Raw genomic sequence first — 25809 nt, forward strand, 5'->3', positions numbered from 1 at the left:
TAAACCAGCACCTGCAGTTCCTTCCGACACATTTCGTCATCTATCCGTGTTCTCCAGAGATGTTGCCTGACCCGCTGAGTTCCTCCAGTGCTCTGTGTTCCTTTTGTAGGAAGGAACTGCAGATGCTGGTTTACACCGAAGATAGACACAAAATGCTGGAGTAACTCAGCGGGACAGGCAGCATCTCTGGAGAAAAGGAATAGGTGACATTTCGGGTCTTGACTTGAAACATCACATCCATGTTCTACAGAGATGTTGCCTGACCCACGGGGTTACTCCAGCACTTTGTGTCTTATTTTCTAAACCAGTAACTGCAGTTCCTTGTATCTCCTTCTCTTCCCCACCTGACTCATGCTGCCCCTTCTGTGAAAGATTCCTGGTTTTATTACAGTCCCACAGGGTCAGGGTGGACCGAAGTAGTTGTTTTACTTTAGCTTAGAGATACAGCACAGAAACAAGCCCTTCGACCCACCGAGCCCTTGCCGACCAGTGATGCCCACACGTCAACACTATCCCATACGCACACCAGCGACAATTTACAATTTTACCGAAGCCGATTAACCTACGAACCCGCACGTCCTTGGAGTGTGGGGGTAAACCGGAGCATCCGGAGAAAACCCACGCAGGTCACGGGAAGAGCGTACAAACTATGTACGGACAAGCGCCCAAAGCCAGGATGGAACCCGGGTCTCTGGCGCTGTGAGGCAGCAACTCTACCGCTGCGCCACCGTGCCGACGGTCTGGTGCTGTCCTTCTCTGGGGGGGGGGGGGGGGGGGGTGCGGCAGAGGACGGGAACGGTGGAATCTTTCAAACCACTTACATAGCGGGCGGGCAGGCTGTGGTGTCTTTTCTGATGGAAATGAGAACCAATGTGCCCCATTAGATTGGCCACCAGATTAAACCCGCTGAGGGGCCCTTGGTGGTGCTGAGGTTTTTTAATCTGCTGCATTTTAGAAGAACAATGATTTGATTGGAATCAGTGATGCTGGATCACAGCCCCCTGCTGTGGCGTGAGGATCGCAGAGCGGGTGTGTGCGTGTGTGTGCGAGTGTGTGTGCGAGTGTGTGCATGTGTGCGCATGCCTCTCTGTGTGCGTGCGCACACGTGTGCCTGTGTGTGTGCCTGTGCATGTGTGTGTGAGTGTGTGTGCGCGTGTGCCTGTGTGTGTGCCTCTGCGTGTGTGCTTGTGTGTGAGTGTGTGTGTGCACATGTGTGTGTGTGTGCGTGTGCCTGTGTGTGTGTGCATGTGTGTGAGTGTGTGTGCATGTGTGTGTGAGTGTGTATGTGCGCATGTGTGTGTGCGCATGTGTGTGTGCACATGTGTGTGTGTGTGCGTGTACCTGTGTGTGCGCATCAATAGACAATAGACAATAGACAATAGACAATAGGTGCAGGAGTAGGCCATTCAGCCCTTCGAGCCAGCACCGCCATTCAATGCGATCATGGCTGATCACTCTCAATCAGTACCCCGTTCCTGCCTTCTCCCCATATCCCCTCACTCCGCTATCCTTAAGAGCTCTATCCAGCTCTCTCTTGAAAGCATCCAACGAACTGGCCTCCACTGCCTTCTGAGGCAGAGAATTCCACACCTTCACCACTCTCTAACTGAAAAAGTTCTTCCTCATCTCCGTTCTAAATGGCCTACCCCTTATTCTTAAACTGTGGCCCCTTGTTCTGGACTCCCCCAACATTGGGAACATGTTATCTGCCTCTAATGTGTCCAATCCCCTAATTATCTTATATGTTTCAATAAGATCCCCCCTCATCCTTCTAAATTCCAGTGTATACAAGCCCAATCGCTCCAGCCTTTCAACATACGACAATCCCGACATTCCGGGAATTAACCTAGTGAACCGACGCTGCACGCCCTCCATAGCAAGAATATCCTTCCTCAAATTTGGAGACCAAAACTGCACACAGTACTCCAGGTGCGGTCTCACCAGGGCCTGGTACAACTGTAGAAGGACCTCTTTGCTCCTATACTCAACTCCTCTTGTTACGAAGGCCAACATTCCATTGGCTTTCTTCACTGCCTGCTGTACCTGCATGCTTCCTTTCAGTGACTGATGCACTAGGACACCCAGATCTCGTTGAACTCCCCCTCCTCCTAACTTGACACCATTCAGATAATAATCTGCCTTTCTATTCTTACTTCCAAAGTGAATAACCTCACACTTATCTACATTAAACTGCATCTGCCATGTATCCGCCCACTCACACAACCTGTCCAAGTCACCCAGCAGCCTTATTGCATCTTCCTCACAATTCACACTACCCCCCAACTTAGTATCATCTGCAAATTTGCTAATGGTACTTTGAATCCCTTCGTCTAAGTCATCTGTGTGTGTGTGAGTGTGTGTGTGCACATGTGTGTGTGCCTGCGTTTGTGTGTGCGTGTGTGTTTTTGGGGTGGTGAAGTCTCTTCGGCTGTGGGGTCAGTACCAGCGATGGTGAAGTCTCTTCGGTTGTGGGGTCAGTACCAGCGATGGACTGCCGTGCGCTTCCAACAGTTTCTGAATTGAGTTCATTTTTGATTCTTGATTTCCACGCTCTGACACTCAGCCGTTACCCATCTTGAATAGTTTAGTTTTAGTTTAAAGTCACAGCACGGAAACCGGTCCTTTAGCTCACCGACACCACGCCAACTAGCGGTCACCCGTTCATACTGGTTCCACGTTATCCCATCCACTCCCTACGCACTAGGGGGCAATTTTACAGAGGGTTGATCAACCTACAAGTCTGCATGTCTTTGAGATGTTGGAGGGACCTGGAGCACCTGGAGGAAACCCACGGTCATAGGGAAAACATGCAAACTCCACACAGCGAGCAACCGAGGTCAGGATCGAACCGAAGACTGGCGCTGTGAGGCCGCTGTACCGACCGCTGTGCCGATGCAAAACGTGCAGTTGCTGGAAATCCGAAATAAAAGCAGAAAATGCTGGAAAAATCCAGCGGGTCAGGCAGCATCTGTGGAGAGAAAAAAACTAACACCGTTTTGACCTGACACATTAACTCTCTTTCCACAAATGCTGGCCTGATCTGCTGAGTATTTTGATTTCAGGGGTTGGTTTCAGAACAGCACAAGCTTCCGTCTTGTTCAACAGACATTCTATTGCCAGCTGTGTGTTCAGCCCAGACTGGGTTTGAAGTCGAAGATAGACACAAAAAGCTGCAGTAACTCAGCAGGTCAGGCAGCATCTCTGGAGAGAAGGAATGGGTGACGTTTTGGGTTGAGACTGTTCTTCAGCCTGAAGTGAGGTCTCGACCGAAAACATCACCCGTACCTTCTCTCCAGAGATGCTGCCTGACCCGCTGAGTTACTGCAGCTTTTTGTGTCTATCTTCGGTTTAAACCAGCAGTTGCAGTTCCTTCTTACAACCTAACAGCAGTAGTGAGGTTGGGGATGGCATCAAGCAGGAAATTAGAAATGCATGCACTAAAGGTGCAGCAGTTATAATGGGTGACTTCAATCTACATATAGATTGGGTGAACCAAACTGGCAGGGGTGCTGAGGAAGAGGATTTCTTGGAATGTTTGAGAGATGGTTTTCTAAACCAACATGTCGAGGAACCAACGAGAGAACAGGCCATTCTAGACTGGGTATTGAGTAATGAGGAAGGGTTAGTTAGCAGTCTTGTTGTGCGAGGCCCCTTGGGCAAGAGTGATCATAATATGGTAGAGTTCTTCATTAGGATGGAGAGTGACAAAGTCGATACAGAAACAAGTGTTCTGAACTTAAAGAAAGGTAACTTTGAGGGTATGAGGCGTGAATTGTCCAAGATAGACTGGCGATTGATGCTGAAAGGGTTGACGGTGGACATGCAATGGAAGGCATTTAAAGGTCGCATGGATGAACTACAACAAGTGTTCATCCCAGTTTGGCAAAAGAACAAACCAGGAAAGGTAGTGCATCCGTGGCTAACAAGGGAAATCAAGGATAGTATTAAAACAAAAGATGAAGCATACAGATTAGCCAGAAAAAATAGCATACCAGAGGACTGGGAGAAATTCAGAGTCCAGCAGAGGAGGACAAAGGGCTTAATTAGGAAAGGGAAAATAGACTATGCGGGAAAACTGGCAAGGAACATAAAAACAGACTGCAAAAGCTTTTATAGATATGTCAAGAGAAAAAGATTAGTTAAGGCAAATGTAGGTCCCTTGCAGTCGGAAACAGGTGAATTGGTCATAGGGAACAAGGAGATGGCAGACCAATTGAACAAATACTTTGGTTCTGTCTTCACTAAGGAAGACATAAACCGTCTGCCGGAAATAGCGGGGGACCGGTGGTCTAATGAGATGGAGGAACTGAGGGAAATCTAGGCTAGTCGGGAAGTGGTGTTAGGTAAATTAAATGGATTAAAGGCAGATAAATCCCCAGGGCCAGATAGGCTGCATCCCAGAGTGCTTAAGGAAGTAGCCTCAGAAATAGTGGATGCATTAGTGATAATTTTTCAAAACTCTTTAGATTCTGGAGTAGTTCCTGAGGACTGGAGGGTAGCTAATGTAACCCCACTTTTTAAAAAGGGAGGGAGAGAGAAAACGGGGAATTATAGACCAGTTAGCCTAACATCGGTAGTGGGGAAAATGCTAGAGTCAGTTATTAAAGATGTGATAGCATCACATTTGGAAAGTGGTGAAATCATCGGACAAAGTCAGCATGGAGTTACCAAAGGCAAATCATGTCTGACGAATCTTATAGAATTTTTCGAGGATGTAACTAGTAGAGTGGATAAGGGAGAACCAGTCGATGTGTTATATCTGGACTTTCAGAAGGCCTTCGACAAGGTCCCACATAGGAGATTGGTGTACAAACTTAAAGCACACGGTATTGAGGGTTCAGTTTTGAGGTGGATAGAAAATTGGTTGGCGGACAGGAAGCAAAGTGGAGGAATAAACGGGTCCTTTTCGGAATGGCAGGCAGTGACTAGTGGGGTACCGCAAGGCTCAGTGCTGAGACCCCAGTTATTTACAGTGTATATTAATGATTTGGACAAGGGAATTGAATGCAATATCTCTAAGTTTGCGGATGACACGAAGCTGGGTGGCAGTGTTAGCTGCGAGGAGGATGCTAGGAGGCTGCAGAGTGACTTGGATAGATTAGGCGAGTGGGCAAATGCATGGCAGATGCAATATAATGTGGATAAATGTGAGGTTATCCACTTTGGCGGCAAGAACAGGAAAGCAGAGTATTACCTGAATGGTGACCGATTGGGAGAAGGGGAGATACAACGTGACCTGGGTGTCATGGTGCACCAGTCATTGAAAGCAAGCATGCAGGTGCAGCAGGCAGTGAAGAAAGCGAATGGTATGTTGGCATTCATAGCAAGAGGATTTGAGTTTAGGAGCAGGGAGGTTCTGCTGCAGTTGTACAGGGCTTTGGTGAGACCGCACCTGGAGTATTGTGTGCAATTTTGGTCTCCTAACCTGAGGAAAGACGTTCTTGCCTTAGAGGGAGTACAGAGAAGGTTCACCTGATTAATCCTTGGGATGGCGGGACTTGCATATGAGGAAAGACTGGATAGACTGGGCTTGTACTCGCTGGAATTTAGAAGACTGAGGGGGGATCTTATAGAAACATATAAAATTCTTAAGGGGTTGGAGAGGCTAGATGCGGGAAGATTGTTCCCGATGTTGGGGGAGTCCAGAACCAGGGGTCACAGCTTAAGGATAAGGGGGAAGTCTTTTAGGACCGAGATGAGAAAACATTTCTTCACACAGAGAGTGGTGAGTCTGTGGAATTCTCTGCCACAGAAGGTAGTTGAGGCCAGTTCATTGGCTATATTTAAGAGGGAGTTAGATGTGGCCCTTTTTGCTAAAGGGATCAGGGGGTATGGAGAGAAGGCAGGTACAGGTTACTGAGCTGGATGATCAGCCATGATCATATTGAATGGCAGTGCAGGCTCGAAGGGCCGAATGGCCTACTCCTGCACCTATTTTCTATGTTTCTATGTTTCTATGTTTAACGCACTGGGTTTGACGTCTGTTCAAGCCCTTGCCTGATTGAGTTATCCACTCTGACACTCCGCTCTTCCCACCGGCCGTCCCAGTTCCATCCAGTGAACAACTGAACTCTGCCTTTGTGGGATCTCATGGGCATCCAGCAGACGCACAAACAGCCCAGCCACTGGTATCAGCTCTTCAATCACCCCACCCCCCTCCCCACCTTTCCCCAAGGAACGAGCAGGTTTGTGATATGACCAGAGACAGACACTAAATGCTGGAGCAACTCAGCGGGTCAGGCAGCATCCCTGGAGGAAACAGAATGAATGAAGTTTCAGGTCAGGACCCTTCTAAAGACTGAGGGAGGAGTCGAGAGTGTTTTATTCTCATACGTCCCACATATAACAGTGAAATTCTTACTGAATAGATACAAAAAGCTGGAGGAACTCAGCGGGTCAGGCAGCATCTCTGGAGAAAGGGAATAGGTGACGTTTTGAGTCAATGTGGCACGGTGGCGCAGTGGTAGAGTTGCTGCCTTACAGCGAATGCAGCGCCGCAGACTCAGGTTCGATCCTGACTACGGGCGCCGTCTGTAGGGAGTTTGTACGTTCTCCCCGTGACCTGCGTGGGTTTTCTCCGAGATCTTCGGTTTCCTCCCACACTCCAAAGACGTGCAAGTTTATAGGTTAATTGACTGGGTAAATGTAAAAATTGTCCCTAGTGTGTGTAGGATAGTGTTAATGTGTGGGGATCGCTGGGCGGCACGGACTCGGTGGGCCGAAGGGCCTGTTTCCGCGCTGTATCTCTAAATCTAAAGACCCTTCTTCAGACTGAGAGTCAGGGGAAAATTCTTACTTACAGCAGCATAACAGAATATGTAAACCTCGGACACTGTAAACACTGTAAACACTGTATACATGTGTATATGTATGTGTGTATGTGTGTGTATATGTATATATACACACACACTGAACTTTATTTCTTGTTTATCATATTGCTTACAGTTTACATATTCTGTTGTGCTGCTGCAAGTAAGAATCTTTCCCTGACCCTTAGTCTGAAGAAGGCTCTCGACTCAAAACGTCACCTATTCCTTTTCTCCAGAGATGCTGCCTGACCCGCTGAGTTACTCCAGCACTTGTGTCTATCTTGTGTAGGAAAATAACTGCAGATGCTGGTACAAATCGAAGGTATCACAAAATGCTGAAGTAACTCAGCAGGTCAGGCAGCATCTCTGGAGAGAAGGAATGGGTGACGTTTCGGGTCGAGACCCTTCTTCAGACTGATGTCGGGGGAGGGGGGGGGGGCGGGACAAAGGAAGGATATAGGTGGAGACGGGAAGATAGAGGGAGAACTGGGAAGGTGGGAGGGGAAGAGAGGGACAGAGGAACTATCTAAAGTTGGAGAATTCAATGTTCATACCGCTAGGCTGTAAGCTGCCCAGGTGAAATATGAGGTGCTGTTCCTCCAATTTGCAGTGGGCCTCACTATGGCACTGGAGGAGGCCCATGACAGAAAGGTCAGACTGGGAATGGGAGGGGAGATGAAGTGCTCAGCCACCAGGAGATCAGGTTGGTTAAGGCGGACTGAGCGAAGGTGTTGAGCGAAACGATCGCCGAGCCTGCGTTTGGTCTCGTCCTTGGGTCATTCCACAAATCCGCTCTTTCCTTGGGAAACGTTTTCCCTTGCAAGGATTCCCAAACATTCCCAATTTGCCCAGCAGATATTTTTGTGCACTTTTACAAAACTTTTCTGCAGGACCAAAGTTTCATAAAAGTGCACGGCAGGTCGGAGCAGCGGGACGAAGGGAAGTGGGATCGGGAATGGGAATGGGAGTAGGGGTGGGGGTAGGATTGGGAACAGGAGCTGGACAGAGGTGGGGGTGCGTGGGATGGGTGGAAGTGTGTGGGAAGGGTGGGAGTGGGCAGGAGGGGTGGGGGTTGGTGGGAGTGGGTGGGAGGGTTAGGGGTGGTTGGAGTGTGTGGGAAGGCTGGGAGTGGGCGGGAGGGGTGGGGGTGGGTAGGAGGGGTGGGGGTGGGTGGGATGGGTGGAAGTGGGTGGTAGTGGGAGGTAGGGGTGGTTGGGGGTGGGTGGGACGAGTGGATGTGGGTGGGAGTGTGAGGGGGTGGGGGTGGGTAGAACGAGTGGAAGTGGGTGGGAGTGGGAGGGAGGGGTGGTTGGGGGTGGGTGGGGGTGGGTGGGGGTGGGTGGGAGTGGGTCACGTGAACAGCTCTCTGTTTGTTGAGACTCTCCCTGACCAAAGACATTCCAAGCATTCCCGATTCCTTAATTGTTGCTTCTGGCGGTGCTGAATGCTTTCATTGCACTGGAGTGACAAGCGGCAAACAAAGGGCTCGGCATTGCCAGCGGTCTCCATCATTGCGGTGCGGGAGATTAAAGACAAACTCATATAAATGCAAATCTGCCCCCCTCCCTCCCCAGACTCACCAATCTTCAGGTGATTGGACATTGTTTGGTTCAAACTCAGGACAGTTGTGCATCCACTCCCGCCTCTTACATGGCAGAGTGAGAACTAGGAACTGCATATTAGTACTGGTGTCAGGGGCTATGGGGAGAAGGCATGGTAATGGGGTTAGGAGGGAGAGATAGGTCAGCCATGATTGAAAGGCGGGCTGACAATCTGCAGAGGAACTAAACTAAACTAAACCACTATCGGAGGGTGAATCACCAAAGTCTAGAGGAGTTTGTGTTGGTTGTGACTGTGTGTGAAATTGTTTATTTTTATTGCTCTATTGCTGGACTGTGGGTGACCTTTCATTTCACTGCACATCTTGTATGTGTATGTGACAAATAAACTTGACTTGACTTGAGTCTGAAGAAGGGTCTCCAGAGATGCTGCCCGACCCGCTGAGTTACGCCAGCATTTTGTGTCTATCTTGATTTTATCCCTGTGTGAGCTGGCCTCGTGTTCAGCACAAGCATTGTGGGCCGAAGGGCCTGTTCCCGTGCTGTACTGTCCGAAGTCCCACGTTCGGATGCCCGCGTTACTGCTGAGAACAAACCAACAGACGCATATTGGGTTTGCCAGGACAGAATGTGCAAGTGTTCCACTGAATCCTGGCCATTTGCAGCTGGATTGAGGCACTGGATTGAACATCTGGCACCACCCGCCTACTGTTAAGTGCCGGGTGAGATAGTCACAAAGGGGTAGAAGTACAAGTAACGTTTGCGGCACGGTGGCGCAGCGGTAAAACTGTGGCCTTACAGCGTCAGAGACCCGGGGTCGATCCTGACTATGGTGTGCTGTCTGTACGGAGTTTGCTCGTTCTCGCGTGGGTTTTCTCCGGGTGCTCCGGTTTCCTCTCACACTCCAAATACGTGCAGGTTTGTCGGTTAATTGGCTTGGTATAAATGTAAAATTGTCCCTAGTGTGTATAGGATAGTGTTAGTTTAGTTTAGTTTGGTTTAGTTTAGAGATACAGCGCAGAAACAGGCCCTTCGGCCCACCAAGTCCACGCCGACCAGCGATCCCTGCATACATTAACACTATCCTGCACACACTAGGGACAATTTACACATACACCAAGCCATTTAAACTACATACCTGTACGTCTTTGGAGTGTGGGAGGGAACCAAACATCTCGGAGAAAACCCACCTGGTCACGGTAAACCCACGAGTACAAACTCCGTACAGACAGCACCCGTAGTCAGGACCGAACCCGATTCTCTGGCGCTGTAAGGCAGCAACTCTACCGCTGCACCACCGTGCCACCATTAGTGCGTGGGGATCACTGGTTGGCATGGGCTCGGTGGGCCAAAGGGCCTGGTTCCACACTGTATGTCTAAACTAAACTTAACGAAATTAAACTAAACTAAACTAAACACTAACGGACATTAAAAGGACATTAGAAGGCTGTGGAGGCTGTCAATGGATATTTTTAATGCAGAGAGAGATAGATTCTTGATTAGTACTGTGTTGGGCGGTTATGGGGAGAAGGCAGGAGAATGGGGTTAGGAGGGAGAGATAGATCAGCCATGATTGAATGGTGGAGTAGACTTGATGGGCCGAATGGCCTAATTCTGTCCCCATCACGAATGAACTGATGACATTTGGGCGGGTACATGGGTGGAAAAAGCTTAGGAGGCCAAACACGGGCAAGTGGGAATGGTGTAGATGAGGCACGTTGGTGGGCAGGGGCAAGTTGGGCTGAAGGGCCGGTTTCTGTGTAGTATCACTCTATGACTCCGTGACAAATGTTCAATCGCTGATATTCAGAAGCAACTGGACCCCAATTACTGATCCTTCTTTCTCTTCAACAGAAGTCGCAAGATCCAGATCCGGAATATTCCGCCTCATATGCAATGGGAGGTAAGCAACAAAGTCATGTCCGTTCTTTTTAATCCCGCTTGCAATTTTCCTCAAAATGACATTTCCACCCACCCTTCTCGTTCCAGTCCCCAAGTCCCAGGGCTGTGTTTGAGTTTCCTCTCCCTCCACTGTCCCATCCCACACCCCCCCCCCCTCCCCCCGGGAGAGCACAGGGTAAAAGCAGAAGACACTGCAGGGTGGCGCAGCGGTAGAGTTGCTGCCTTGCAGCGCCAGAGACCCGGGTTCAATCCTAACTATGGGTGCTGTCATTACGGAGTTTGTAACTTGCTCCTGTGACCTGCATGGGTTTTATTGGGGACCTCCAGTTTCCTGCTGTGCTCCAAAGATGCTCAGGGTACTATCTACCTCATTGGTGACCCTCGGACTATCCGTGATCAGACTTTACTGGCTTTACCTTGCACTAAACAATATTCCCTTATCATGTACACTGTGAATGGCTCGATTGGAATCGTGTATTGTCTTTCCGTTGACTGGATAGCACGCAACAAAAAGCTTTTCACTGTACCTTGGGTGCACGTGACAATAAACTAAACTGAATTGAACTGATTTGTACATTAATTGGCTTGGTATAATTGTAAATTGTCCCTAGTGTGTGTAGAATTGTGTTAGTGTGCGGGGATCGCTGGTCGGCGCAGACTTGGTGGGCCTAGACTCGACCCGAAACGTCACCCATTCCTTCTCTTCAGAGATGCTGCCTGTCCCGCTGAGTTACTCCATCATTTTGTGTCATTTGAAACAGCATCTGAAGTTCTGTCCTAAACTAAGCTAGGTTCCTGACTGTGTGTGTGTCTTTGGCAGGTGCTGGATGGTTTGTTAGCACAGCACGGAGCAGTGGAAACCTGTGAGCAAGGTAGGTGATCCTTACATTAATGTTTAGCTCAGCATCTGGCCAGCATCACTTCCAGCCCCCTCCAGTATCCAGTGACTCCCCAGGCTCTCTGCACGCAGCAAGCTGCAAGTGGAATAACGTCTAACACACACACACGCACACACACACACACACACTCACACACACACACACACACACACACACACACACACACACGCACGCACGCGCACGCGCACGCACACACACACACACACACACACAACACGGTGGCGCAGCGGTAGAGTTGCTGCCTCACAGCGCCAGAGACCCGGGCTCCATCCTGACCACGGGTGCTGTTTGTATGGAGTTTGCACGTTTTCCCCGTGACCCGCGAGGGTTTTCCCCAGATTCCTCCCACATTCCAAAAACACGTAGGTTTGTCAGTCAATTGGCACCTCATTGAAACTTACTGAACAGTTAAAGCCGGGATAGGGTGGATGTGGAGAGGATGTTTCCACTAGTGGGAGAGTCTAGGACCAGAGGGCACGGCCTCAGAATGAAAGGACGAACCAACAGTCTGAAGGAAGGTCCCGACCCGAAACGTCACCCACTCCTTCTCTCCTGAGATGCTGCCTGTCCCGCTGAGTTACTCCAGCATTTTGTGCATTTTGTGCAGCATCTGCAGTTCCTTCTTCCACACTCGCTTCTTTTGACTCCAGCTACACCTCACGCTGCCTCGGCAAGGCCAGCAGCATAATCAAAGACCAGTCTCACCCCAGTCACTCCCTCTTCTCCCCTCTCCCATCGGCCATGAGGTACAGAAGTGTGAAAACGCACACCTCCAGATTCAGGGACAGTTTCTGAATGGCCACTGAACCATCCTACCACAACCAGAGAGCAGTCCCGAGCTACTGTCTACCTCAATGGAGACTCTCGGACTATCTTTAATGGAACTTCACTGGACTTCATCTTTCACTAAATATTATTTACGTTATTCCCTTCATCACGTATCTGTACACTGTGAGCGGCTCGATTGTAATCATGTATTGTCTTTCTGCTGACTGCTTAGCGCACGACAAAAACTTTTCACTGTACCTCGGTACACGTGACAATAAACTGCACTAAACTAAACTGGAAAGGAGATGAGGAGAGATGTCTTTAATCAGAGGGTAGTGAATCTGGAATTCATTGTCACAGACGGCTATGGAGGCCAAGTCGTTGTGTATTGCTGTGGCGGAGATTGACAGATTCTTGATTAGTACGGGTGTCAGGGGTTACGGCAGGAGAATGGGGTTGAGAGGGAAAGACGATTGAATGGCAGAGTAGACTGGATGGGCCGAATGGCCTAATTCTGCTCCAGTGAGTTACAGAGAAGGTTCCGTTCCCAGTTTGGACGTGAGAGAGATACGGAGCCGTGTGCGATGAGAGAGGGATCAGTCTGACTGCAGCCCATTGATGTCCGAGCCAAACTCTAACCACAAACCGCGGAGCCCAAGTCAACAGTGCAGCTGGGCCTGGCAACGGTCCAGGGACGCACGCTCGAGACCTGAGGGCGGAAGAAAGGTCTTCCTTTGATAAGAAATGTGAACGGGAGATAAGTCACAGGGCACGAGGCTCCTCAACGGGACAGTGGGGGGGGGGGGGGAGGGGGGAGCTGGTAGGGCCTCACCACTATCTCCTGCCCCTCAGTGAGGGAGTGGGGAGAAAATGTGATGGGAGGGAGGGAGGGAGAGAGGGAGAGAGGGAGAGGAGGAGGGAGTGAGTGAGAGAAGGAAAGGGAGGGTGAGAGGGAGGGAGGGAGTGAGAGAAGGAAAGGGAGGGTGAGAGGGAGGGAGTGACAGTGAAAGATGGAGGGAGAGGAGGGAGGGAGTGAGAGAAGGAGGGAAAGCGGTAGGGTGAGAGGGAGGGAGGAGGGAGTGAGAGAGGGAGGGAGGGAGGGAGAGAAAGGAGGGAGAGAAGGATAGAGAAGGATGGGAGTGAGGGTGAAGGGAGGGAGGGAGTGAGGGAGGGAGGGATGACAAAGGGCAGAGAGGGAGGGAGTGTGAATGGGTGAGGGAGGAGAGAGGTGAAGGGAAAGGAGTGGGGAGGAACTGAATGAGTGTGAGCGGGAGTGAAGGAGAGGGAGAGTGGGGCTTTAAGTGGTGAGTGAGCGTGGGGTGAGAGTGGGGAGTGGAGGGGGTGATCAGAGGGAATGGTTAGTGGTGTGGGAGTGTGTGTAAGCCTCGCCCACTGTTGAGCCGCGCTAAGGTTCAATGGCCGCTGCCCACTGCCCCTGACGCTGACCTCTCCTTCACGTAGTCCGTGTCGGTGAAGTGTGTGCCCCCAGCTGCAGTGTGGCCGGGCTCTGGGCACGGAACGGGGGCCGCAGAAACACGGGCAGAATTCCCAGCCACGGGAGTGAACCGTGACTTGCTCATCTTTTACAAGGATGAGGGGTAGGGGTTGCCAACTTCCTCGCTCCCAAATACGGGACAAGGTGATGTCACCGCCCCGCGCCCCACGTGACCTCACCCAGCCAGCGGCCACGTGCTCCCGCTCCACCAATGGCGGCCGCCTGGGCCGTGAGACGGGTTGCTACTCAACTTCCATTATGCGGTGCCCGGGACTCTGGGCCTACACTGTCCGGACGTAGACAGTCCGGCCCTACAGTGTCCGGACCTACAGTGTTAGAGGGCCGGGCCTACAACGTCTGGGCCTACAGCGTCCGGGCCTACAACGTCCGGGCCTCCAGCGTCCGGGCCTACAGCGTCCGGGCCTACAGCGTCCGGGCCTACAGCGTCCGGGCCTACAGCGTCTGGGCCTACAGCGTCTGGGCTTACAGCGTTCCGGCCCTACAGCATCTGGGCCTACAGTGTCTGGGCCTGCAGCTTCCTGGCCTGCAGCGCACCCCGGGCCTAATGCGGGACAAGGGCGGTCCCTTACGGGACAAACCAATTTAGCCCAAAATACGGGATGTCCCGGCTAATACAAAACAGTTGGCGACCCTAATGAGGGGGAACCTCATTGCAACTTACCGAATAGTGAAAGGCCTGGACAGCGTGGATGTGGAGACGATGCTTCCACTGGTAGGAGAATCTAGGACCAGAGGCCACAGCTTCAGAATAAAAGCACACACATTTAGATAGAAGGTGAAGAGGAATTTCTTTAGAGGGTGTTGAATCAGTAGAATTCTTTGCCACAGACGGCTGTGAAGGCCAATGGATATTTTTACGGTGGAGGATGACAGATTCTTGATTAGTACGGGTGTCAGGGGTTATGGGGTGAAGGAGGGAGAAATGGATCAGCCATGATTGAATGGCGGAGTGGACTTGATGGGGCAAATGGCCTGAATCTGCTCCTTAAACTTATGAACTTCTGCTCTCCTCTCCTCTCTCCCCGCCAGTGAACACAGAGACAGAGTCGGCAGTGGTGAATGTTACGTACGGGACAAAGGAGCAGGCCAGGCAGTGAGTATTGGCCGCCACCACAGGGAACCGCAGATGCTGCAATCTGGACCACAAACCACAAAGTGCTGGAGGAACTCAGTGGGTCAGGCAGCATCTGCGGAGAACATAGACAGGCGATGTTTCGGGTCGGGATCCTTCTTCAGGCTGATTGTAGCAGGGAAGGGAGAAAGGTGGGAAGAGGGGTGGTTGCCTGACGAGTGCTGGGTGGATACAGCTGAGGTGGAGGCAGATGGGTAGACAGTGGCCAGAGATGGGACGGAGCCGATGGGGCAATGGGATGGGGAGATGGGATGGGGAGATGACGAGAGGAGAGGCGTGAATTGTGAAGCCAGAGGATGGGATGGAGATGGAAGGGGCGGTGGGGGGGGGGGGGGGGGGAGGAGGCCGGGGTCAGGGAAAGGGGAGGGAAAGGAGGGCAAAGGCCAAAGGAAGATTCAGAGGGTCTGGGGAGACTGGTGTGTGGGGGGGGGGGGGGGGGGGGGGGACACAGGAATGGTGGAGCGGGGGGGGGGGGGGGGGGAGATTGAGAAGGGGTGGGGGGCCGGTGTGGTGTAAACAGCAGAACCCTTGAATGGAGGAGTTACCTCCGAACGGTGAGCTGTACCTAACGCCAGCTGCCCTCTCTCCCCTCTCCCCTCTCCCCTCTCCCCTCTCCTCCAGGGCCATCTCCAAGCTGAATGGCCACCAGCTGGAGAGTTACAGTCTCACCGTCACCTACATCCCAGACGAGCAGGCCCCACAGCAGGGTCCGGAGGGCGGCCGCAGGGGCTTTGGGGGCCGTGGAACACCCGCCCCGGGCTCCAACGCCCCCCTCAAGCAGCAGTTCGACATCCCCCTCCGCATCCTGGTGCCCACACAGTTTGTGGGAGCGATCATCGGCAAGGAAGGAGCAACCATCCGCAACATCACCAAGCAGACCCAGTCCAAGTAAGCTCACGCCGGCCGGCGCGATGCTAGTTTAGTTTGAGTTGCTGCCTCACAGCGCCAGAGACCCGGGTTCGATCCCGACCACGGGCGCTGTCTGTACGGAGTTTGTACGTTCTCCCCGTGACCTGGGTGGGTTTTCCCAGAGAACTCCTGGTTTCCTCCCAAACTCCAAAGACGTGCAGGTTTGTAGGTTAATTGGCTTGGTCTAAGTGTAACTTGTCCCTAGTGTGTGTGGGATAGTGTTAGTGCGCGGGGATCGCTGGGCGGCGCGGGCTCGATGGGCCGAAGGGCCTGTTTCCCCGCTGTATCTCTAAATTAAAACTAAACTAAATTAAATTAAAGTAATGTAGTTTAGTTCATTTTAGTTTAGTTTAGTTTGGTTTAGAAGGATGCTGGTTTAAATCGAAGGTAGACACAAAATGCTGGCATAACTCAGCAGGTCAGGCAGCATCTCGGGAGAGAAGGAATGGGTGACGTTTCGGGTCGAGACCCTAAAGTCCCTTAAGGGTCTCGACCCGAAACGTAACCTTCTCTCCCGAGATGCTGCCTGACCCGCTGAGTTACACCAGCATTGTGTGTCTATCTTTAGTTTAGTGTTTGCTTTGGTTTATTTCGGTTTAATTTAGGTTTATTTAGATCAATTTAGTTTAGCTTAATTCAGTTTGGTTTAGGTTACTTCCGTTTAGTTTACTTTAGCTGGGGTTGATTTAGTTTATTTTAGTTTAATCTAGGTTGGTTTGGCTCAGTTTCGTTTAGGTGCCTGGTCCTAGGGCCCTTCGGCCCAACTTGCCCATGCTGGCCAACATGCCCCATCTAGACTGGGCGAGGCCAGGCGAGGGGTGTGGGAGGAGGGCAGCAAAGGGCAGGGGTTCTGGGGGAGGGGAGGAGGGAGGCTGAGTGGGAGGTGGGAGGTGGGCGGGGTAGAGAGGGGAATGGTGGGAAGAGACAGTGATGGGTGTTGCTCTGTAGGATCGACGTGCATCGCAAGGAGAATGCGGGGGCAGCAGAGAAACCCATCAGCATCCACTCGACGGCAGAGGGATGCTCAGCGGCCTGCAAGATGATCCTGGACATCATGCAGCAGGAAGCCCAGGCCACCAAGATGTACGTCCCCCGGCAACCGCACGGCAACTGATCGCCCCGGCAACAGACATACACACCCCGGCAACCGCACGGCAACCAATCGCCCCGGAACAGACACACACACCCCAGCAACGAATAAACACACCCCGGCAACCGCATGGCAACCGCGTGGCAACCGATCGCCCCGGAACTGACACACACACCCCAGCAACGAATAAACACACCCCGGCAACCGCATGGCAACCAATTGCCCCGGCGACAGACACACACATCTTGGCAACGAATACACACACCCCGGCAACCGCACGGCAACTAATTGCCCTGGCAACACACACACCCCGGCAATGGCACGGAAACCATCACCCCAGCAACAGACACTCACACCCTGGCAACGGCACGGCAACCATCACCCTGGCAACAGCATGGCAACCAATTGCCCTGGCAACGAACACACACACCCTGGCTATGGCATCACATACTCCTCTCACTGTAACACTGATACACCCCACACTGACACACCCCACACTGTAACACTGATACACCCCACACTGTAACACTGATACACCCCACACTGACACACCCCACACTGACACACCCCTCACTGTAACACTGATACACCCCACACTGTAACACTGATACACCCCACACTGTAACACCCCACACTGTAACACTGATACACTCCACACTGTAACACCCCACACTGTAACACTGATACACCCCACACTGTAACACCCCACACTGTAACACTGATACACCCCACACTGTAACACCCCACACTGTAACACTGATACACCCCACACTGTAACACTGAAACACCCCACACTGTAACACTGATACACCCCACACTGTAACACTGATACACCCCACACTGTAACACCCCACACTGTAACACTGACACACCCCACACTGTAGCACTGATACACCCCACACTGTAACACTGATACACCCCACACTGTAACACTGATACACCCCACACTGTAACACTGACACACCCCACACTAACACTGATACACCCCACACTGACACACCCCACACTGACACACCCCACACTGACACACCCCACACTGACACACCCCACACTGTAACACTGATACACCCCACACTGTAACACTGATACACCCCACACTGACACACCCCACACTGACACACCCCACACTGACACACCCCACACTGACACACCCCACACTGACACACCCCACACTGTAACACTGATACACCCCGCACTGTAACACTGATACACCCCACACTGACACACCCCACACTGTAACACTGATACACCCCACACTGTAACACTGACACACCCCACACTGTAACACTGATACACCCCACACTGACACACCCCACACTGACACACCCCACACTGTAACACTGACACACCCCACACTGTAACACTAATACACCCCACACTGTAACACTGACACACCCCACACTGTAACACTAATACACCCCACACTGTAACACTGATACACCCCACACTGATACACCCCACACTGATACACCCCACACTGATACACCCCACACTGATACACCCCACACTGTAACACTGACACACCCCACACTGTAACACTGTAACATTCTATGTGAATGTGTGTTTCTGCAGGGCTGAAGAAGTTCCATTGAAGATCCTGGCTCACAATAACTTTGTCGGCAGGTTGATAGGAAAGGAAGGCAGGAACCTGAAGAAGGTGGAACAGGACACAGAAACAAAAATCACAATCTCTCCGTAAGTGGTTGCCCACTGCCATCCCTCCGTCCGTGCCAAAGACTGAGAACTCTACTCTGCACACTGTCTCTCTCCTTTCACTCGACCCTTTGTACATGAGTTTGGCTTGATGCATTTATGTAGAATATTGTACATTATGTACAATAAGATCTCGGAGAACGTACAAAGTCGGTACAGACAGCACCTGTAGTCGGGATTGAACCCAGGTCTCTGGCACTGCAAACGCTGTAAGACAGCAACTCTACCGCTGCACCACTGTGCTGCTCATTTGGATGATAAACTCCATTCAGCATCCGTAGTCAGGATCGAACCTGGGTCTCTGGTGCCATGAGGCAGCAACTCTGCCACTGAGCTACTGTGCTGCCCCTAGGAGGCATAGCTTTAAGGTGAGAGGGGGAAAACCTCATTGGGCTGAATGGCGAGTTACCCTTCCTATTTTTATGCCTCTGAACAAGTTGCTTAATTGCATAATAACCATTGCAAAAGAAGCAATTAGACAGGTAGATGGATCAGATAAATTTAGAGGGATAAGGTCATAAGTGATAGGAGCAGAATTAGGCCATTCGGCCCATCAGGTCCACTCCGCCATTCAATCATGGCAGATCCAGCTTTCCCTCTCAACACCAATCTCCTGCCTTCTCCCCATAACCCCAGACACATTTGGGGCCAAATGCAGGCAGGTGGGACTAGTATAGATGGGACATGTTGGTCGGCGTGGGCAAGGGCCTGTTTGACAATAATGACCTACACAAAACAAACTCTCTCCAAGATGGTTTTCTAAACTCTTTGTGTTTTTAACTGTCCGGGATTGCAGCTTGCAGGACCTGACACTCTACAACCCAGAGAGGACCATCACAGTGAAGGGCTCCATTGAGGCTTGTTGCAAAGCAGAGGAAGATATCATGAAGAAAGTGCGGGAAGCCTACGAGAATGACATTGCTGCTATGAATGTAAGTGTGCACTGTGAAACATAACCTACATTGTTTCCACTCAGGACAGACACAAAATGCTGGAGCAACTCAGCGGGACAGGCAGCATCTCTGGAGAGGAGGAATGGTGACGTTTCGGGTCGAGGCCCTTCTTCAGACTGAAGAAGTGTCTCAACCTGAACGTCACCCACTCTCTCTCTCCAGAGATGCCTGATCACATTACTCAATTGTATCAATCCATGTTTCAATAGTGTATTTAATAGTGTTGCAATATTGTGCTTGCTATTGTTACTAATGCTGCATGAAGTAGTTTCCCTCTATAGCCAAATGTTGTTGCAATATTGCCAAATGTTACTCCACCATTTTGTGTCTATCTTCGGTGTAAACTAGCATCTGCAGTTCCTTCTGAAACATTGCTTTCATGCAAATGGGCGGGGAAATGGCAGATGGAGTTTAATCTGAGTGGGCGTGAGGTGTTGCAATTTGGGTGGTTGAATGTAACGGCAAACTGTACAATGAATGGTTTGACCCTTAACAGTATTAATGGACCTTATGGTAAAGAAGGCAGATGATATGCTTGCCTTCATCGGTCTTGGCACCGAGTACAAGACAATAGACAATAGGTGCAGGAGTGGGCCATTTGGCCCTTCGAGCCAGCACCGCCATTCAATGTGATTGTGGCTGATCATTCTCAATCAGTACCCCGTCCCTGCCTTCTCCCCATACCCCTCGACTCCGCTATCCTTAAGAGCTCTATCTAGCTCTTTCTTGAATGCATTCAGAGAATTGGCCTCCACTGCCTTCCGAGGCAGTGAATTCCACAGATTTACAACTCTCTGACTGAAAAGGTTTTTCCTCATCTCCGTTCTAAATGGCCTACCCCTTATTCTTAAACTGTGGCCCCTGGTTCTGGACTCCCCCAACATTGGGAACATGTTTCCTGCCTCTAACGTGTCCAACCCCTTAATAATCTTATATGTTTCGGACTCCTCCTAGACTCTTCCTGACAAGAGTCAGGAAGTCTTTTAGGGCGGCACGGTGGCGCAGCGGTAATGTTGCTACTTTACAGCGCCAGAGAATCGCATTTGATCCTGACTATGGGTGGTGTCTGTGCAGAGTTTCTACGTTCTCCCCGTGACAGTGTGGGTATTCTCTGGGTGCTCCACTTTCCTCCCACACTCCTAAGAGACACCCAGGTTTGTAGGTTAATTGGCTTGGGTAAAAATTGTACATTGTCCCTTGAGGTGATCGTGTAATGCTAGTGTACGGGGAGATCGTTGGACGGCCGGGACTCAGTGGGCTGAAGGGCCTGTTTCTGTGCGTTATCTCTAAGCTAAACTAAACTGTAGATGTGCAGGTTTGTAGGTGAATTGACTTTGGTAAATTGTCTCTAGTGTGAAGTGTAGAACTATAGGTGATCGATCGCAGGTTGGCACGGAATCAGTGGACCGAAGGGTCGAATTCCACACTGTATCTCTACACTAAAGTAAACACTACTTATACCTCTCCTTTCAGATTTTAGATTTAGATTTAGAGATACAGCGCAGAAACAGGCCCTTCGGCCCACCGGGACCACAACGCCTCCCAGCGATCCCCGCACATTAACACTATCCTACACCCACTAGGGACAATTTTTACATTTCCCCAGCCAATTAACCTACACACCTGTACGTCTTTGGAGTGTGGGAGGAAATCGAAGATCTCGGAGAAAACCCACGCAGGTCACGGGGAGAACGTACAAACTCAGTACAGACGGCACCCGTAGTCAGGATCGAACCTGAGTCGACGGTGCTGCATTCGCTGTAAAGCAGCAACTCTACCGCTGCGCCACCGTGCCACCTCTGTTCATTTCTGTCCCTCACTCCCTGTCTCCTTCTGTGATGTTTCTGTCATGTCATAAGTGATAGCAGAATTAGGCCATTCAGCCCATCAAGTCTACTCCGCCATTCAATCGTGGCTGATCTATAACTCGCTCCTAACCCCATTCTCCTGGCTTCTCCCCACAACCCCTGACAAGCATACTAATCAAGAATCTTATCTATCTATGCCTTAAAAGTATCCATTGACTTGGCCTCCACAGCCTTCTGTGGCAAAGTTCTGCAGATTCATCACCCTCTGACGCAATAAATTCCTCCTCATCTTTCTAAAGGAACGTCCTTTAATTCTGAGCCTATGACCTCTAGTCCTAGACTCTCCCACTAGTGGAAACATCCTCTCCACATCCACTCTATCCAGGCCTTTCACTATTTGATATGTTTCAATGAGGTCCCCCCTCATTCTTCTAAACTCCAGTGAGTACAGGCCCAGTGCTGACAAACGCTCATCATATGTTAACCCACTCATTCCTGGGATTATTCTCGTAAACCTCCTCTGGACCCTCTCCAGGGCCAACAAATCATTCCTCGGATATGGGGCCCAAAACTGCTCACAATACTCCAAATGCGGCCTGACCAGCGCCTTATAGAGCCTCAGCATTAGCTTCTTGTTTTAGTATTCCAGTCCGCTTGAAATAAATGCTAGCATTGCGTTTGCTTTCTTTACCACCGATTCGACTTGCGGACTAACTTTTTGAGTCTCTGTTTGAGTATTGAGTCTCGTTTATTGTCACGTGTACTGAGATGCAGTGAAAGGCTTTTGTTGCGTGCTAAACCGTCAGTGGGAAGACTGTACATGATGAAATTCTTGAGTTGATTTGAATTGGTGATTTCTCTCAGCTACAGGCGAACCTGATTCCAGGCCTCAACCTGAACGCGCTTGGCCTGTTCCCACCCTCGTCCTCCAACATGCCGCCTCATCCTATAGGAGTGGCTCCAGCGACACCGTACGGCCCCTACATGGTGAGTGGGTCAGGGGGTGTCATGGGCGAGGGGTGGGACTGGGGCGCTGCTGGGGGTCAGGTGTACCTAGGGTTGCCAACTTTCTAACTCCCAAATAAGGGACAAAAGGTGACGTCACCGCCCCGCGCCCCACGTGGCTCCTGCTCCACCAATGGCGGCCGCCCGGGCGGGGAGGCGGGTGGATACGCAACCTCCGTTCGGCTAACACACTCAGCCCCGCTCCCCGAACACGCTCCCTTAGCCTACACTGTCCGGGCCTACAGCGGCCCCCGGGCCTAATACGGGACAAGGGCGGTCCCATACGGGTCAAACCAATTTACCCCAAAATACGGGATGTCCCGGATAACACGGGACAGTTGGCGACCCTCGGTGTAACCCCGGACCTTCGACAATGAGCAAAAGAGCAAAAACAGGTGTCAGCGGTTATGGGGAGAAGGCAGGAGAATGGTGGGACAGGCAGCATCTCAGGATAGAAGGAATAGGTGACGTTTCGGGTCTAAACCCTTCTTCAGACTGAGAGTCGGGAGAGGGAAACTAGAGATATGGAAAGGTACAAAGAGCATGTAAGGTGTGAAAAGCACAGATCAAAGCAGACAATGCTGAAGAAAATGTCCAATGGTTCATTGTTGGTTGAGGGGAAGGTGAGGATGGGTAATACAAACTGAAGTTAATCAGGACAGTGAAACTAGTCGGAGAACTTGTTTCAATGTCCATCCTGAACTAGGGTGGAGGAGGGGCAGAGAGAGAGGGGAACTAGGGGTTATTTGAAGTTAGAGAAATCAATATTCATACCACTGGGCTGTGAACTACCCAAACGAAATATGAGGTGCTGTTCCTCCAATTTGCGCTGGGCCTCACTCTGACAGGACAGGCCAGAAAGATCAGTGTGGGAATGGGGGGGGAGTTAAAGTGTTTAGCAACCAGGAGATCAGGTAGGTTTAGGCGCACGGAGCGGAGGTGTTCAGCGAAACGATCGCCGAGCCTGCGCTTGGTCTCGCCGATATATCGGGAGTCCACACCTGGAACAGCGGATAGAGTGGATGAGGTTGGAGGAGGTGCAGGTGGACCTCTGCCTCACCTGAAAAGACTGTCAGGGTCCCTGGACGGAGTGGAGGGAGAGAGGGGGTATGGATACTTAGCTCAGTGGGGACTGATTGCCTGACCCTGCCTTCGGAGTGCGTGTGTGTGTGGACGGACTGGCTTGGACCGACCAGACTTACGTTGGGTGTTTGATTCCCACAGCAAACCTCAGACCCGGAGACGGTCCATGTGTTCATCCCGGCCCAGGCTGTGGGAGCCATCATTGGCAAGAAAGGGCAACACATCAAACAGCTGTCGCGATACGCAGAAGCCTCCATTAAGGTGAGCTGCCATCTTAATTATGAATATTGTACCAATATTGATTTCTCTAACTTCATGTTGTTGGGCTTTAGTCTCTAACTCATTGATGGCCTGCAGTTGAGACTCCCAAGTGCCCAGTTCCCCACTCACCTGAGATAAGACACAAATAGCTGGAGTAACTCAGCGGGTCAGGCAGAATCTCTGGAGAAAAGGAATAGGTGACGTTTTGGGTCAAGATCCTTCTTCCGAAGACTGAAATATCGCCTATTCCTTTTCTCCAGAGATGCTGTCTGACCCGCTGAGTTCCTCCAACATTTCGTTTCTATCTTCGGTTTAAACCAGCATCTGCAGTTCCTTCCTGCACTCACCTGTTAGTACAGGTGAAGATCCTGTGGTCCTGGGCCCCCCCTAGTGGCCTGTTGAATAATAGCAACTCAGCGGCTCTGATTCTATTAGCGTTGTGATTCTATTAGATACCTATTCACAAAATGCTGGAGTAACTCAGCAGGTCAGGCAGCGTCTCTGGAGAGAAGGAATGGGTGACGTTTCTCCTGCTGAGTTACTGCAGCATTTTGTGAATAACTACCTTCGATTTGTACCAGCATCTGCAGTTATTTTCTTACACTATTAGATACCTGCTCTGAGCCAGGAAGCAAAGGGCAAATGTGAGGTTGAGTATCAGCTACAGTTTCTTCCCCGCTGTCATCGGGCTTCTGAACGGTCCTTCCTTAAGCTGGGGTACTGTCCGCTTTACCTCTACCCCATTGTGGACGTTGGACTTGGTCTCGGACCCACTGAGTTCGTGTCGACCAGCGGTCACCCCGTCCACTAACACTATCCCACAAACTGGGGACAATTTACAAATTTCACCGAAGCCAAACATGCACGAGTGTGGGAGGAAACCGGAGCACCCGGAGAAAACCCACTCAGGTCACAGGGAGAACGTACAAGCTCCATTATTTGCTGATTTACAAAAACAAAATGCGGAGTGCTGGAGTAACTCAGCGGATCAGGCATCATCTCTGGAGAACACGGATAAGTTGGCACAGTGGCACAGCGGCAGAGTTGCTGCTTTACAGGGCCATAGATCTGGTTCGACCCTGACTATGGGTGCTGCCTGTACGGAGTTTGTATGTTCTCCCTGTGACCACGTGGGCTTTCTCCGTGGGCTCCGGTCTCCTCCCACATCTCAAAAACATACAGGCTTGTAGGTTAATTGGCCCTCTGTAAATTGACCCTTGTGTGAAGGGAGTGGATGAAAAAGTGGGATAGCATTGAACCAGTGTGAATGGGTGATCGATGGCTGGTATGGACTCGGTGGGCCGATGGGCCTGTCTCCACACTGTGTCTCTAAAATTAAACTAAACTAATTATTGGTGTGAGCATCAGTGTTGAACGTGTTGTCTGCAGTTAGTTGTTGGTGACATGAGAATGCTCGGTCTCTTCCCCAAACTCACGGCTAGTGTAACATTCCAACGTTTCTCCTTGTAGATCGCTCCTGCAGAAAGCCCAGACACGAAGCAACGCATGGTGATCATCACAGGACTACCTGAGGCCCAGTTTAAGGTAAGAAGGGGCGGCCAGGCAAAAGAGAGTGAAGGACCTTCTGTAGTTAGTTGTACAGGGCCCTAGTGAGACCGCACCTGGAGTACTGTGTGCAGTTGTACAGGGCCCTAGTGAGACTGCACCTGGAGTACTGTGTGCAGTTTTGGTCTCCAAATTTGAGGAAGGATATTCTTGCTATCCAGGGCGTGCAGCGTAGGTTTACTAGGTTAATTCCCGGAATGGCGGGATTGTCATATGTTGAAAGACTGGAGCGACTAGACTTGTATACACTGGAATTTAGACGGATGAGAGGAGATCTTATCGAAACGTATAAGATTATTAAGGGGTTGGACACGTTAGAGGCGGGAAACATGTTCCCGATGTTGGGGGAGTCCAGAACCAGGAGCCACAGTTTAAGAATAAGGAGTAGGCCATTTAGAACGGAGATGAGGAAAAAGTTTTTCAGTCAGAGAGTTGTGAATCTGTGGAATTCACTGCCTCAGAAGGCAGTGGAGGCCAATTCTCTGAATGCATTCAAGAGAGAGCTAGATAGAGCTCTTAAGGATAGTGGAGTCAGGGGGTATGGGGAGAAGGCAGGTACGGGGTACTGATTGAGAATGATCAGCCATGATCACATTGAATGGCGGTGCTGGCTCGAAGGGCCGAATGGCCTCCTCCTGCACCTATTGTCTATTGTCTATTGGGCCATAGAGAGTGAATAGTGAAGGCCGGGATAGAGTGGGTAGGAGAGAGCATCTTTCCACGAGTGGGAGAGTCTAGGACCAGAGGCCATAGCTTCAGAATAGCTTTAGGAAGGAGATGAGGAGGAATTTCTTTGGTCAGAGGGTGGTGAATCATGGAATTAATCGCCACAGATG

At 50.9% G+C, this 25809-nt stretch overlaps 1 protein-coding gene across 1 annotated transcript in view; it reads left to right on the forward strand.

Annotated features, from left to right (window-relative positions):
* igf2bp1 (insulin-like growth factor 2 mRNA binding protein 1) overlaps positions 1–25809 on the forward strand; it is a 72331-nt gene that overhangs the window by 42506 nt on the left and 4016 nt on the right. Inside the window, exons 3-12 of the mRNA XM_078424954.1 lie at positions 10223–10271; positions 11091–11142; positions 14483–14546; positions 15207–15473; positions 16443–16577; positions 18157–18279; positions 19094–19229; positions 21923–22045; positions 23288–23407; positions 24878–24952. Of these exons, the coding sequence (XP_078281080.1) occupies positions 10223–10271; positions 11091–11142; positions 14483–14546; positions 15207–15473; positions 16443–16577; positions 18157–18279; positions 19094–19229; positions 21923–22045; positions 23288–23407; positions 24878–24952 (1144 nt within the window). The remainder of the gene's footprint in view (positions 1–10222; positions 10272–11090; positions 11143–14482; positions 14547–15206; positions 15474–16442; positions 16578–18156; positions 18280–19093; positions 19230–21922; positions 22046–23287; positions 23408–24877; positions 24953–25809) is intronic.

The sequence above is a fragment of the Rhinoraja longicauda genome, chromosome 29 (genome assembly GCF_053455715.1).
Source record: "Rhinoraja longicauda isolate Sanriku21f chromosome 29, sRhiLon1.1, whole genome shotgun sequence".
NCBI classification, from domain to species: Eukaryota; Metazoa; Chordata; class Chondrichthyes; order Rajiformes; family Arhynchobatidae; genus Rhinoraja; species Rhinoraja longicauda.